The 14,983-nt window shown below is 44.0% G+C and overlaps 1 protein-coding gene across 1 annotated transcript in view; it reads left to right on the top strand.

Annotated features, from left to right (window-relative positions):
- LOC122464966 (protein eyes shut homolog) overlaps positions 1-14,983 on the top strand; it is a 210,696-nt gene that overhangs the window by 27,114 nt on the left and 168,599 nt on the right. Inside the window, exon 3 of the mRNA XM_043542443.1 lies at positions 687-791. Coding sequence (XP_043398378.1) covers positions 701-791 — 91 coding nt within the window. The 5' untranslated portion in view covers positions 687-700. The remainder of the gene's footprint in view (positions 1-686; positions 792-14,983) is intronic.

Genomic DNA, 14,983 nt, shown 5'->3' with positions numbered 1-14,983 from the left:
CCCTGTTCTCATTATTATTTAGCACTCCACCAAACTTTGTATCATCCACAATTTTTTCCAGCAGTGACTGTATATTTATCTCCAGATCATTGATGAAAATGTTGAATTACTATTGTGTCTAGTACCAAATTCCAGCACAACACCACTAAAAACAGCTCATTCAATGGAGATTCCCCACTGACAAGTACTTTTTGAGATCTGACAATAAGGGTCCCTTGTAAGTCCTTTAAGCCTCCAGAAAAGGGGAAAACTAGAAAGAAAGATAGATACATTTATATTTGACAGTCGTGATCTGAGCAGCAGATTTCTTGCTAGTCTTAGAAGCAAGTTTGCTGGTGGTGAGGTAATAAATCTCTTAAAATGGCTTTTTAATGGATGTGCCATATAATGCTAACTGTAACCATACTACTGGAAATGTGACCCTATAATACACACACAATGTATTTACAAATACAGTTCACTCTTCTTGTGTACATCACACCTTTAAAATATTTAATTTGTTTAACTATCAGCTATGATCTATGAAAATCCCTCGCTTTAAAGCTGTCAAGCAGAAGTAAAATACAATGTGCCCAACGTGGAAAAGTTAAATTATGTAGTTGTCACTTGGACTATGAAGTAGCTTTTCTGCTTTCCCCAACCCAACATGATTTATAGTTTTAATGTTTCGTTTTCTTTTCTGTCAGACAAAAACTGTTCAATGGACATTGATGAATGTGCCTTCAAGCCCTGCAAAAATGGAGCCCATTGCCATGATTTGATTGGTGAATTTTACTGTAGCTGCTTGCCTGGTAAGTAGTCAGGTGGTATGTGGGTTTAAAATCTAGACTAATATTCAGCAGAGAAATATAACTCATTTTTTGTAGTTAGATACATACACTGTTTAGGATTCAGATTTGCTTTGTATATAAATAGAAGGAAATTGTGCAAGTACTCATGCAATACACTGCACAATTATTATGTAGGCACTTTCTTCTATTTTTAGAAATTTTCTTTCAGAACAGGTAGCTTGAATCCTAGATTGCATATTAATGAATGAAGTTTTTGAATAAATGTTATGAAAATATAACCAGTATTCACACCAGAATCTTTGGAGAATTCTGTATTTCAAAATCTATAAGCATGGCAACCTTCCGGCCGTGTTACATAATGATGTGTGGAATGATTTTGTTTTCTTCTCTTGTATTTATTGAAATGATGTTTTTTCAAATTTCTTATGACAAAATAGGGACATAGAGAGCATGTCAGGTAGATATCATACCAGGTTTCTGGGTGGTGAAGAAATGTAAAGAAGCTATTGATAACTCTGAGAAGAGTTGACAATATCAAATCAACTTATTTTCTGCAGCCTAATGACACAAAAAAATTACCCAATTTGTATTACCTTGTACATGCACAACATTGATATGTTTCAATGTAATTTTCCTTATTATGCTTGGCTTGCTGCTGTAGGTCACTTTTCACAAGTTCAAATATAATATACTTGAATACAATCTGCCAGTCTAAATATACCATATCTATGCAGTATGATTAACTGGTGGAGCATCTCTTCCCCCCCACAACTCCCACTACATTTTTTTATGTATTGATTAGACACCCTCTGACTGGAAAGCAGTGGTTTAAACATAAGGAGGCAGCGATGCTTTTTTAACCTCAGTCATTTCCGCTTGTTAGGTCACTAACACTGCATTATACCAGAGTTTCCAATTCATAGATTCCAGGGCCAGGAGGGACCATTCCGATCACCCAGTCTGACCTTCTGATGTTTCATTGTGTCAAGTTAGCAGTCTAATGCAATGAAACCTGAAAATGCTTTTTAAATGCATTTAAAATATTTTTAATGCTTTTTAAATGCATGTACAATTTTTAAATGCTTATTAAAGTTATGTCCACTTTGAAGCACAGACAAAAGCTCTGGATTTTGGCTGCGAGTCTATTGGGAAAATGTTAGTGAATTATTTCAGGTGACTTAATGGACTATGAGTGTGTCAACTACCTTTGTGATAGTGGTGCAGAATTTTTATGTATTTTCTATGTAACAGTCACTTGACACAGATTAGATTAATAGAGTACAAGGCCAGAAAGGACCATTGTAATCACCTAGTCTGACCTCCTGAATAACACAGGCTATAGGACTTCCATGAATTAATTGCTGCTTGAACCAGAGCACATCTTTTAGGGAAGAATAATCCAATCTTCATTTAAAACCATCCACCACAACCTTTGGTAAATTGTTCCAATAGTTAGCTATTCCATTTGCACCCCATTTCTAGCTTACATTTGTCTTGCTTCAATTTCCAGTCATTGGACCTTGTTATACCATATCTGTTAGACTGAAGAGCCCTCTATTATCAAATTTCTGTTCCCCATGTAGGTACTTATAGGCTGCGATGGGTTCACACCTAATCTTCTCTTGGGGTATGTCTACACTATGAAATTAGGTCGAATTTATAGAAGTCGGGTTTTTTAGAAATCGGTTTTATATATTCGAGTGTGTGTGTCCCCACAGAAAATGCTCTAAGTGCATTAAGTGCATTAACTCGGCGGAGTGCTTCCACAGTACCAAGGCTAGAGTCGACTTCCAGAGCGTTGCACTGTGGGTAGCTATCCCACAGTTCCCGCAGTCTCCGCTGCCCATTGGAATTCTGGGTTGAGATCCCAATGCCTGATGGGGCTAAAACATTTTCACGGGTGGTTCTGGGTACATATCGTCAGGCCCCCGTTCCCTCCCTCCCTCCGTGAAAGCAAGGGCAGACAATCGTTTCGCGCCTTTTTTCCTGACTTATCTGTGCAGACGCCATACCACGGCAAGCATGGAGCCCGCTCAGCTCACTGTCACCATATGTCTCCTGGGTGCTGGCAGACGTAGTACTGCATTGCTACACAGTAGCAGCAACCCATTGCCTTGTGGCAGCAGATGGTGCAATAGGACTGGTAGCCGTCATTGTCATGTCCGAGGTGCTCCTGGTCGCCTGTGTGAGGTCGATCAGGAGCGCCTGGGCAGACGGGCGCAGGGACTAAATTTGGAGTGACTTGATCAAGTCATTCTCTTTAGTCCTGCAGTCAGTCCTATTGAACTATCTTATGGTGAGCAGGCAGGCAATATGGATTGCTAGCAGTCCTATTGCATCATCTTCTGCCTGGCAGGCAAAAGATGAGGATGGCTAGCAGTCGTATTGTACCATCTTCTGCCGAGCAGCCCTGAGATGTGGATGGCATGCAGTCCTTCTGCACTGTCTGCTGCCAGCCAAAGATGTAAAAGATAGATGGAGTGGATCAAAACAAGAAATAGACCAGATTTGTTTTTTACTCATTTGCTCCCTCCCGCCCCCCGTCTAGGGGACTCTTTCCTCCAGGTCACACTGCAGTCGCTCACAGAGAAGGTGCAGCGAGGTAAATCTAGCCATGTATCAATCAGAGGCCAGACTAACCTCCTTGTTCCAATAAGAACAATAACTTAGGTGCACCATTTCTTATTGGAACCCTCCGTGAAGTCCTGCCTGAAATACTCCTTGATGTAAAGCCACCCCCTTTGTTGATTTTAGCTCCCTGAAGCTAACCCTGTAAGCCGTGTCGTCGGTCGCCCCTCCCTCCGTCAGAGCAACGGCAGACAATCGTTCCGTGCCTTTTTTCTGTGCGGACACCATACCAAGGCAAGCATGGAGGCTGCTCAGCTCACTTTGGCAATTAGGAGCACATTAAACACCACATGCATTATCCAGCAGTATATGCAGCACCAGAACCTGGCAGAGCGATACCGGGCGAGGAGGCGATATCAGCGCGGTCATGTGAGTGATCAGGACATGGACACAGATTTCTCTGAAAGCATGGGCCCTGCCAATGCATGCATCATGGTGCTAATGGGGCAGGTTCATGCTGTGGAACGCCGATTCTGGGCTCGGGAAACAAGCACAGACTGGTGGGACCGCATAGTGTTGCAGGTCTGGGACGATTCCCAGTGGCTGCAAAACTTTCGCATGCGTAAGTGCACTTTCATGGAACTTTGTGACTTGCTTTCCCCTGCCCTGAAGCACATGAATACCAAGATGAGAGCAGCCCTCACAGTTGAGAAGTGAGTGGCGATAGCCCTGTGGAAGCTTGCAACGCCAGACAGCTACCGGTCAGTTGGGAATCAATTTGGAGTGGGCAAATCTACTGTGGGGGCTGCTGTGATGCAAGTAGCCCACGCAATCAAAGATCTGCTGATATCAAGGGTAGTGACCCTGGGAAATGTGCAGGTCATAGTGGATGGCTTTGCTGCAATGGGATTCCCTAACTATGGTGGGGCCATAGACGGAACCTATATCCCTATCTTGGCACCGGAGCACCAAGCCGGCGAGTACATAAACCGCAAGGGGTACTTTTCAATAGTGCTGCAAGCTCTGGTGGATCACAAGGGATGTTTCACCAACATCAACGTGGGATGGCCGGGAAAGGTACATGACGCTCGCATCTTCAGGAACTCTGGTCTGTTTCAAAAGCTGCAGGAAGGGACTTTATTCCCAGACCAGAAAATAACTGTTGGGGATGTTGAAATGCCTATAGTTATCCTTGGGGACCCAGCCTACCCCTTAATGCCATGGCTCATGAAGCCATACACAGGCAGCCTGGACAGTAGTCAGGAGCTGTTCAACTACAGGCTGAGCATTTGGACGTTTAAAGGCGCGCTGGCGCAGTTTACTGACTCACTTAGACCTCAGTGAAACCAATATTCCCACTGTTATTACTTCTTGCTGTGCACTCCACAATATCTGTGAGAGTAGGGGGGAGACATTTATGGTGGGGTGGGAGGTTGAGGCAAATTGCCTGGCTGCTGGTTACACGCAGCCAGACACCAGGGCGGTTAGAAGAGCACAGGAGGGCGCGGTACGCATCAGAGAAGCTTTGAAAACCAGTTTCATGACTGGCCAGGCTATGGTGTGAAAGTTCTGTTTGTTTCTCCTTGATGAAACCCCCCGCCCCTTGGTTCACGCTACTTCCCTGTAAGCTAACCACCCTCCCCTCCTCCCTTCGATCACCGCTTGCAGAGGCGATAAAGTCATTGTTGCTTCACATTCATGCATTCTTTATTCATTCATCACACAAATAGGGGGATGACTACCAAGGTAGCCCAGGAGGGGTGGTGGAGGAGGGAAGGAAAATGCCACACAGCACTTTAAGCACAGCACTTTAAAAGTTTACAACTTTAAAATTTATTGAATGCCAGCCTTCTTTTTTGGGGGCAATCCTCTGTGGTGGAGTGGCTGGTTGGCCGGTGGCCCCCCCACCGCGTTCTTGGGCGTCTGGGTGTGGAGGCTATGGAACTTGGGGAGGAGGGCGGTTGGTTACACAGGGGCTGTAGTGGCAGTCTGTGCTCCAGCTGCCTTTGCTGCAGCTCAACCATACAGTGGAGCATACTGGTTTGATCCTCCAGCAGCCTCAGCATTGAATCCTGCCTCCTTTCATCACGCTGCCACCACATTTGAGCTTCAGCCCTGTCTTCAGCCCGCCACTTACTCTCTTCAGCCCGCCACCTCTCCTCCCGGTCATTTTGTGCTTTCCTGCACTCTGACATTATTTGCCTCCGCGCATTCGTCTGTGCTCTGTCAGTGTGGGAGGACAGCATGAGCTCAGAGAACATTTCACCACGAGTGCGTTTTTTTTTTTCTTTCTAATCTTCACTAGCCTCTGGGAAGGAGAAGATCCTGTGATCATTGAAACACATGCAGCTGGTGGAGGAAAAAAAAAGGGACAGCAATATTTAAAAAGACACATTTTATAAAACAGTGGCTACACTCTTTCAGGGTAAACCTTGCTGTTAACATTACATACATAGCACATGTGCTTTCGTTACAAGGTCGCATATTGCCTCCCCCCCACCGCGTGGCTACCCCCTCAACCCTCCCCCCTCCCCATGGCTAACAGCGGGGAACATTTCTGTTCAGCCACAGGCAAACAGCCCAGCAGGAACGGGCTCCTCTGAGTGTCCCCTGAAGAAAAGCACCCTATTTCAACCAGGTGACAATGAATGATATCTCACTCTCCTGAGGATAATACAGAGAGATAAAGAATGGATGTTGTTTGAACGCCAGCAAACATACACTGCAATGCTTTGTTGTACAATGATTCCCGAGTACGTGTTACTGGCCTGGAGTGGTAAAGTGTCCTACCATGGAGGATGCAATAAGGCTGCCCTCCCCAGACACCTTTTGCAAAGGCTTTGGGAGTACATCCAGGAGAGCCACGAATGCCAGGGCAAATTAATCCTTTCACATGCTTGCTTTTAAACCATGTATAGTATTTTAAAAGGTACAATCACCGGAGGTCCCTTCTCTGCCTGCCGGGTCCAGGAGGCAGCCTTGGGTGGGTTCGGGGGGTACTGGCTCCAGGTCCAGGGTGAGAAACAGTTCCTGGCTATCGGGAAAACCGGTTTCTCCGCTTGCTTGCTGTGAGCTATCTACAACCTCCTCATCATCTTCTTCGTCCCCAAAACCTGCTTCCGTGTTGCCTCCATCTCCATTGAAGGAGTCAAACAACACGACTGGGGTAGAGGTGGCTGAACCCCCTAAAATGGCATGCAGCTCATCATAGAAGCGGCATGTTTGGGGCTCTGACCCGGAGCGGCCATTCACCTCTCTGGTTTTCTGGTAGGCTTGCCTCAGCTCCTTAAGTTTCACGTGGCACTGCTTCGGGTCCCTGTTATGGCCTCTGTCCTTCATGCCCTGGGAGATTTTGACAAATGTTTTGGCATTTCGAAAACTGGAACGGAGTTCTGATAGCACGGATTCCTCTCCCCATACAGCGATCAGATCCCGTACCTCCCGTTCAGTCCATGCTGGAGCTCTTTTGCGATTCTGGGACTCCATCAGGGTCACCTCTGCTGATGAGCTCTGCATAGTCACCTGCAGCTTGCCACGCTGGGCAAACAGGAAATGAGATTCAAAAGTTTGCGGTTCTTTTCCTGTCTACCTGGCCAGTGCATCTGAGTTGAGAGTGCTGTCCAGAGCGGTCACAATGGAGCACTCTGGGATAGCTCCTGGAGGCCAATACCGTCGAATTGTGTCCACAGTACCCCAAATTCGACCCGGCAAGGCCGATTTAAGCGCTAATCCACTTGTCAGGGGTGGAGTACGGAAATTGAGTTTAAGAGCCCTTTAAGTCGAAATAAAGGGCTTCATCGTGTGGACGGGTGCAGGTTTACATCCATTTAACGCTGCTAAATTCGACCTAAAGTCCTAGTGTAGACCAGGGCTTGGATAAGCTAAATAGACTGAGTTCCTTGAGAACCATTATAAGACATGATTATCAGTCCTTTAATCATTCTTCTGACTCTTTTCTGAACCTTTCCAATTTCTCGACACTCTTCTTGAATTGTGAGTATCACAACCGGACACAGAATTCCAGTTGCAGTCCTACCAATGCCAAATAGAGAGGCAATATAACTGCTCTACTCCTACCAACTATTCCCATTTATACATCAAAGGATTGCATTATTTCTTTGGGCCAGAGCACTGTACTGAGAGTCCATGTTCAACTTATTATCTAGCATGACCCCCAATTCTTTTTCAGAGTCACTGCTTCCCAGGATAATTTTACCATCCTGGAATTAAGGCCTGTATTTTTCCCCTTAGATGTATGAACTTGCACTGGCCATATTAAAACTCATACTATTTGTACATAGCTTACCAACCAATCCATATCACCCGGTGCCAGTGAACTGTTCTCTTCAGTATTTACCACTTCCCCATTTTTGTGTCATCTGCAAACTTTATCAGTGATGATTTTGTTTTCTTCCTATCACTGATAAAAATGTTAATTGTCATAGGGTCAAGAACCTATCCCTTTGGGACCCCACTGGAAACACACATGCTCAGTGATGTTTCCCCATTTACAATTACATTTTGAGGCTAATAAGTTAGCCAGCTTTTAATCCATTTAATGTGTGCCATTTTACTTCATTCTAATTTTTAATCAAAATATTGAGTTACAAAATCAAAGACTGTAGACAAGTCTAAATATATTAGAACAATGTTCTTACCTTTATCAACCAAATTTGTAATGTCATAAAAATCAAGACAGACAAGATCTGTTTTCCATAAACCGATTGATTGGCAATTATCCTCCCTTTATTCTTTCTTAATTGAATCCCATATCAACTGTTCCATTATTTTGTCTAGGATTGATGTCAGGCTGACAGGCTTATAGTTATCGGGGTCATCCTATTTACACTTTTTAAATATTGCCACAACATTGGCTTTCCCCAGGTCCTCCGGAACTTCCACAGTGTTCAAGACTTCTTGAAAATCAACATGAACAGTCCAGAGAGCTCCTATGACAGATCTTTTAAAACACTTGGATACAAGTTATCTGGACCTCCTGATTGGAAAGTGTCTATCTTTTGTAGCTGCAGTTTAAAATCCTCCTGAGTTACTACTGGAACTCTGCATTTTGTCATGCAATATGACTACACACTCATCTGGCTTTGTTCCTCAAATAACAAACACAAATATGTATTGAACACTTCTGCCTTTTCTGCATTATTAACAGTTCTACCATTTCCGTCTAGTAATGGACCAGAACTATTCTTAGGATTGCTTCCCCCCCCCCCCCCCCCCCCGCCATAAGCTTAAAACTCTTTATTTTTCCTAAATATCCTGGTCATACTTTTCTCCTTGTCCTTTTGCTCTCTATCAATTTTCTACCATTCTGATTTATATTCATTCCTTCTGTCTTTCTCTCCCTCTCTATTGATTTTATTATTCTAATCCTACCAATCTTTTCACCATATTACAGTAATGCTAACTAAGTTGAATTTGTTAATGAATGACCAATTCCAGTTCTACTTGTTTACTACCCAGGTTCCTAAATTGTGTATAGGCAATTAAGTAATTTATTCTCATGTCCCTCAGTGCATTGATTGATTTTGTGCTAATTGTGTCCACATTTGTTCCCTCTTTTCACCCTCCCTTTTTGTTGTTCGTTATCTAATTTAGCCAGCCTGTCCCCTAGAAGATTGACTCCCCTTTTGCTGAAATGGAGGCAGTTCAAAATGTACTGGTCCCTCTTCCCATTGAAGATGGATCAATGTTCCAATGTACCATACCCCTGTACCTTATACAATTTACTTAGCTAACACTTCACTTCCAGAATCTACTGTTGTTTTTCTTCGTTCACTCCATGGATGGAAATTATCTCAGAGAAGCTCACTTGGACATTCTTCTCCTTCAGCAGCCTTCCAAGCTCCCAGAAGTCACCTACAATCTGTGAGGTATTTTGTGAAGCAGTGTCACTAGTGCTGATATGAGAAGACTGTCCAATCTTAGTCACATTTCATGTCCTGGCTACAAGAAACAGCAGACCATTCTGTTGTCCATCTGTCATTTGCAGAACATTATTTCCATACTTCTTAGCATAGAAACTCCAAGAAAGATTGTTTTTCTTCCCTGGATAATTGGAGATCCTTTTGTGTTATGCTCCATCCATCTATGCCCTGTACAGCTCTCCATTCCATTTGACTATCTTGGATCTTATATTTGCAGAAAGTTCTAGATTTTTACTCGACCAATGTTCTGGAATTTCCCACATATTCTAAAATTTATTTTAAAAAATTAATGTCATTGGGCCAGAAGTCTCCTAAAACAGCTCTTTTAGATTTGGTGCAAGTTATCCAGTTATGCTGATTTAAAAATGTCTCTGTAGAAAAAATATTCTAAGATCATCCTGAGTTACAAATAGACTGAAAAGTACAGTAGAATCTCATAGTTATTAAACACCAGTTTTGAACTGACCTGTCAACCACACATTTCATTTGGAACTGGAAGTATGCAATCAGGCAGCAGCAGACACAAAAATAGCAAATATAACACAGTACTGTGTTAAATATAAACTACTAAAAAAATAAAGGGAAAGTTTAAAAAAAAAGAAAAAAGATTTGACAAGGTAAGGAAGCTGTTTCTGTGCTTTATTTGAATTAAGTTGGTTACAGGCAGCATTTTTGTTTTGTATAGTAAAGTTTCAAAACTGTATTAAGTTAATGTTCCGTTGTAAACTTTTGAAATAACCACCATAATGTTTTGTTCATAGTTACGAACGTTTCAGAGTTATGAACAACCTCCATTCCTGAGGTGTTCATAACTCAGGTTCTACTGTACTTGAACGTACAGTTATGATATGAGTACATCATTCTGCATCTTTCCAAACACAGAAGAGAAATATTTATTGAACACTTAAGAAATAAGAATGGCCATACTGGGCAGACCAATGGTCCATCCAGCCCAGTATCTTATCTTCCGACAGTGGGCAATGCCAAGTGCTTCAGAGTATGCACATAACAGGCAATCATCAGTTGATCCATCTCCTGTTGTCCACTCTCAGCTTCTAGCACACACAGGCTAGGGACACCCAGATCATGGGGTTGCATCCCTGACCATATTGGCTAATAGGCATTGATGGACCTATCCTACATGAACTTACCTAATTCTCTTTTGAACCCAGTTATAGTTTTGGACTTCACAACTTCTGTGTCTTCATCATTATTAACAATTTTACCATTTCCATCTAGTACGGGCCAATACCATTGCTAAGATTTGCTATGAAATCTGTCCTTATTGTCTTAAGGACTTTCCCCTGGGGTCTTCTGCTCCTCATCAATTTAATACACTTAATTTCTAATTTCATTGATTAATATCTGTTTCCCTCCCCCATTTGTTATACACTGCATTTTTATTTTTAATTGTTTCCTTCACTTTGCCACTGAACCAGGGTGGGCTTTCAGCCAAAGTTGTCCTTTTTTTTAAATTGTGAAATCATGGTATTTTGGGGCATTTAAAAATTCCACTGCACACTTTTTATGTACATTTTTCTGTCTAAGCTTTTCTTCCGAGTCAACTTTGCTGATAATTTTCTTTATCTTTGGAAAATTAGACCTTTTGAAGCATCAAATAAATATATTAGTGGTTGGCACTGTCCTCCGTTTGCCTATATTTGATGTTACCAGATCGTAATCACTGGCACTTAGATAATTAACGTCCAGTACAGTGATTGATTCATTTTCTTTATCATGGTGTCTGCAGCAGAGTGTGACGGAGCTCCCTCGGTTCCTGCTTCTGCAAGGTCCATAAAGTCACTCTGAGTCCCTTCGGTTAGTAACCACTAGTGCAGTTTATTCATAGGGTTGTTCCCATCACCATTTAACAATGTACAGTTGGCCCTTTACCATCTGCAGGCAGGAGGGAGGGGAGAGCTACCTCCCTGCTTCCACTCCCTACCTTTTCCCTTTCTTTCTGCTCCCCCCTTGGCTTCCTTCCCCTGAGACTTTTATACAGCCCCACGCTAATTAGGCGACAGCTATCTCTGCTTCCCCAATTAGGACCAGCTCTAATTTATTCCCCTAAATTGGAGCTGGCATGACAGAGGGTTGAATCAGCAACCCTTTGCACAGCACCCTGTCACAGGGTCCAATAAAAGATACCTCATGCAGAGTATAATGTCTTGTGTTAGGAAATTATCTATAATTTTTAGAAATTCAAGTGAAATTTTCCTACTGACTGCATGAGGCCTCCAGCATGCATCTCCAAAATGAAATTCCCCATAACAAAAAAGCTTTGTCTTACAAACAGGTGCTTATGGAGTAGCTCATCCTCTTCTTTATTTTAATTTTTTCATCTGTTAGCAGATCCCAGTCATCATCCCCTACTGTGCTTTGTTAGTCAGCATATTGATCCATATGCTTTCCAGATCCTGCATTTCTGAGTTACGAGACTCTGAAACAGGTAATGGTGACTTCATTGCCGATACCACCCCCCATCTCTTTACTCATTCTTACCTTCCTACCATAGTTATAACCAGTGATTTTAATATTCAATTAATGTGAATCATCCTACCAGTTTTCAGTAATTCCAATTATATGAAATTTCTTCCCATCAGGCGGAATTTCCAACTCCTCTTTCTTATTGCTCAGACTACTGTCCTTGCTATATTAACAATAGAAAATATCTTCAGCGTTTGTAAGCTGAAAATATCATGATTTGATACTTTTAACTCTGTGGTGTTCCTTCTGGTGCTCTTCTCTCAGGTAGTCAACACAGCTAGTGAAAAGTTAAAAATTCTTTCCAATTCTTTCAGAATTTCCAAAATTCTGAAAAAAAAATCCATTTAGAAAAGGAATAGTAGACTTTTTCTTTCAAAATTTCCAGAAGATGTGGACATATTTCTATTCTGAATTTGGAAGAGAAAACAGATGATGTAGTCATATCATATGATGATGGTTTTCATTCCATCATCATCTCAGGAGCATGTTAAACTGTGGCTACTTTAGTGCACCATTTTTAAATCAATTGGTCCAATAACTTGCATTCAAGAGTTTTAAAAGAGCTGGCTGAGAGGAGCTCACTGGACTTAATGCTGATTTCAATAAATCTTGGAACACTAGGAATGTTCTAGAAGACTGGAAGAAAGCTAATGTTGTGCCAGTATTTAGAAAGGGTAAATGGGATGACCTAGGTAATTATTGGCCTGTCAGTTTGACATCCATCTCAAGCAAGATAAGGGAATGGATGATATGGGAATTGATTGGCATTAATGATATTACCCTCTATTTCTATATTAATGAATTTATGGACAATAGATCCTTTCAAATTTAACTTGCTATCATTTTTATGACATTATGAGTTTGGTTTATAATGATAATAGTGTTAATCTAATATGCTTAAACACCTGTAAAATATCTGACTTCCAATGTATGACAGGAAAAAATAGGGATGGGTGTAAGTTATTAAAGTTTAATTTTGAAAACAGATCTAAATCCAAATATCTAAGTCCAAGAAAATAAGAAAACATTGAAAGCAAGATGATGACCAAGGACAGGGTAGACCCTTTACTCAATAAGGTAAGGGGGGAAGGCAATAACAGAAAATGTGGAAATGGCAGAAGTGTTAAATGACTTTGTTTCAGTTTTCACCAGAAAGGTTAGTAGAGATTGGATGTCTAACACAGTGAATGTGAGTGAAAATGAGGTAGGATCAGAAGCGAAAATAGGGAAAAAAACACAAATTAAAATTTACTTAGACCAGTTATATTTTTCTTCAAGTCACTAGGGCCTGATGAAATAAATCCTAGAATACTCAAGGAGCAGAGTGAGGAGGTATTGAGCCATTAGTGATTATCTTTGAAAAGTCATCGAAGCTGGGAGAGATTCCAGAGGACTGGAAAAGGGCAAATGTAGTGGCCATGTATAAAAGGGGAAATAAGGACAACTTGGGGAATTACGGACCAGTCATCTTAACTTCAGTACCCACAAAGACAATGGAGCAAATTAAGCAATCAATTTGCAAACACCTAGAAGATAAAGTGCTAAACAACAGCCAGCATGGATTTGTCAAGAACACATCATGGCAAACCAATCTGATAGCTTTCTTTGACAAGGTAACGAGCCTTGTGGATGGGGGGTTTAAGCGTTCGGACTCACCCGGCGCTGCCTCCTGCTTGTCGTTCTTGGGAATTAGCTCGATTTCCAGCCCAGAACGCCCTCTGCAGGCCGGTGATTCGCTTTACCACTGGCCCCCGGTCCCTCCCAGGACCTGGTGCCCTTGCCTTGGGTGCTGCCCCTCTGGCAGTACCCCCACTCCCTGGGTTTCCATACTCCGGGGAACCCTCACCCACTATCCCCATGTCGCCTCAGTCGTGGCTACTGCCAGTCACAGTCTAGCCCCGGACCCTGGGGTGGACTGCAGTATAAAAGCCAATCATCACAGGCAACAAGGGCTTTGGATTGGCTGCCTTTACCTACCCTCAGGCTGCCCCTCTGCAACCCCAATACCTATATGGGCCTGGGACGTTGCTGGCCTAGGGCTTCCCAGCTCCTGAGGCCTTTCCCCAGCCTGGCCCCACTCTAGGTCCCCCGGGTGAGTTCCCCCAAAGCCAGGCCTGTCTCTCTCTCCAGCCAGAGAGAGTCTCCCTGAGCTTCTGGCTCCCAGCCTTTATAAGGGCCAGCTGGGCCTTGATTGGGGTATGGCCCAATTGTGACTACTTCCCCACTCACCCCAGCTTCTAGCCCACAGCCCTCTCCAAGGGCTTGCTTTTCAGCCTTTCAGGGCAAGAGCGGGTGACCACCCCGCTACACACACACCCCTCAAAACCCCCACTCCAGGGAGAAGAGGGGCCTCTCAGTCTGCGCTCCCCGAAGTTAGCCCTCCAGGGCTGCCCCTCCAGACTCTCACATTTTCTTTCTGCAGCCTGCAAGGCTCGGGACATCTCCCTAACCTGTGTCTCTGCCCTCTGGTGGGCCCGTTCCATGGCATCGAGCCGTGCCCATAGATCTGGGTCCTCCAGTCCCCCCTCACTCAGGGTCTGAGTCCCCGGGGTTTCCCGCTTGCCCCCCACCTGGGTCCCAGCCTCCCACTGGGCCCACATTGTCTGGGTCTCCTCCTCAGCAACTAACCCCATGACAGTCTGGGTTCCCGGCTCCCACAGGGATCCCTCCATCCCGGTTGCTGCTTCTGTCAGTTTTGGCCCTTCCGGCCGCACAGGCACCTCCTCCGGCCTCTCCTCAGTTCTCCTGAGGGGGCAGTGCCTTTTTATATGCCCAGGTGCAGGCAGCCCAGCAGGCATCCCGCCTCCATGCTGCCCCGGGCCTTGGCATCTTTTCTTCGTCCCTCGCCGGGTCAACCCTCCCTGGGTTGCCCAGGGCCATGTTCCTTGGGGTGGGGCACTCCCACTCTAGGTGTCCCCTTTGCCCGCAGGCCCAACACGCCCACAGCCACCTGGGTTCCCTCACCCAGCAGGCTGCTTGAGGGATTGGGTGTCGTCCCGTTTTGGGGTGAGGTACCCTGCCTCCAGCCCTGTAGGGACAGTCCAGTCTTAGGTGTCCTGTCTGACCACAGGCATAGGAAGCCCTTACCATGGACCTCCTGGCCCACGCCCTCCACTGTCTCTTTCAAATTCCTGTCCAAGGAGTGTCTGCAGGGCCTGCTGCTCCCTCACCAGATGGTAAACCTGCTCTTGGAGG

This window comes from Chelonia mydas, chromosome 3 (assembly GCF_015237465.2).
Source record: "Chelonia mydas isolate rCheMyd1 chromosome 3, rCheMyd1.pri.v2, whole genome shotgun sequence".
In the NCBI taxonomy this organism is placed as follows: Eukaryota; Metazoa; Chordata; order Testudines; family Cheloniidae; genus Chelonia; species Chelonia mydas.
Note: the sequence above shows the minus strand (reverse complement) of the source record. Positions and strands in the feature narration are given on the sequence as shown.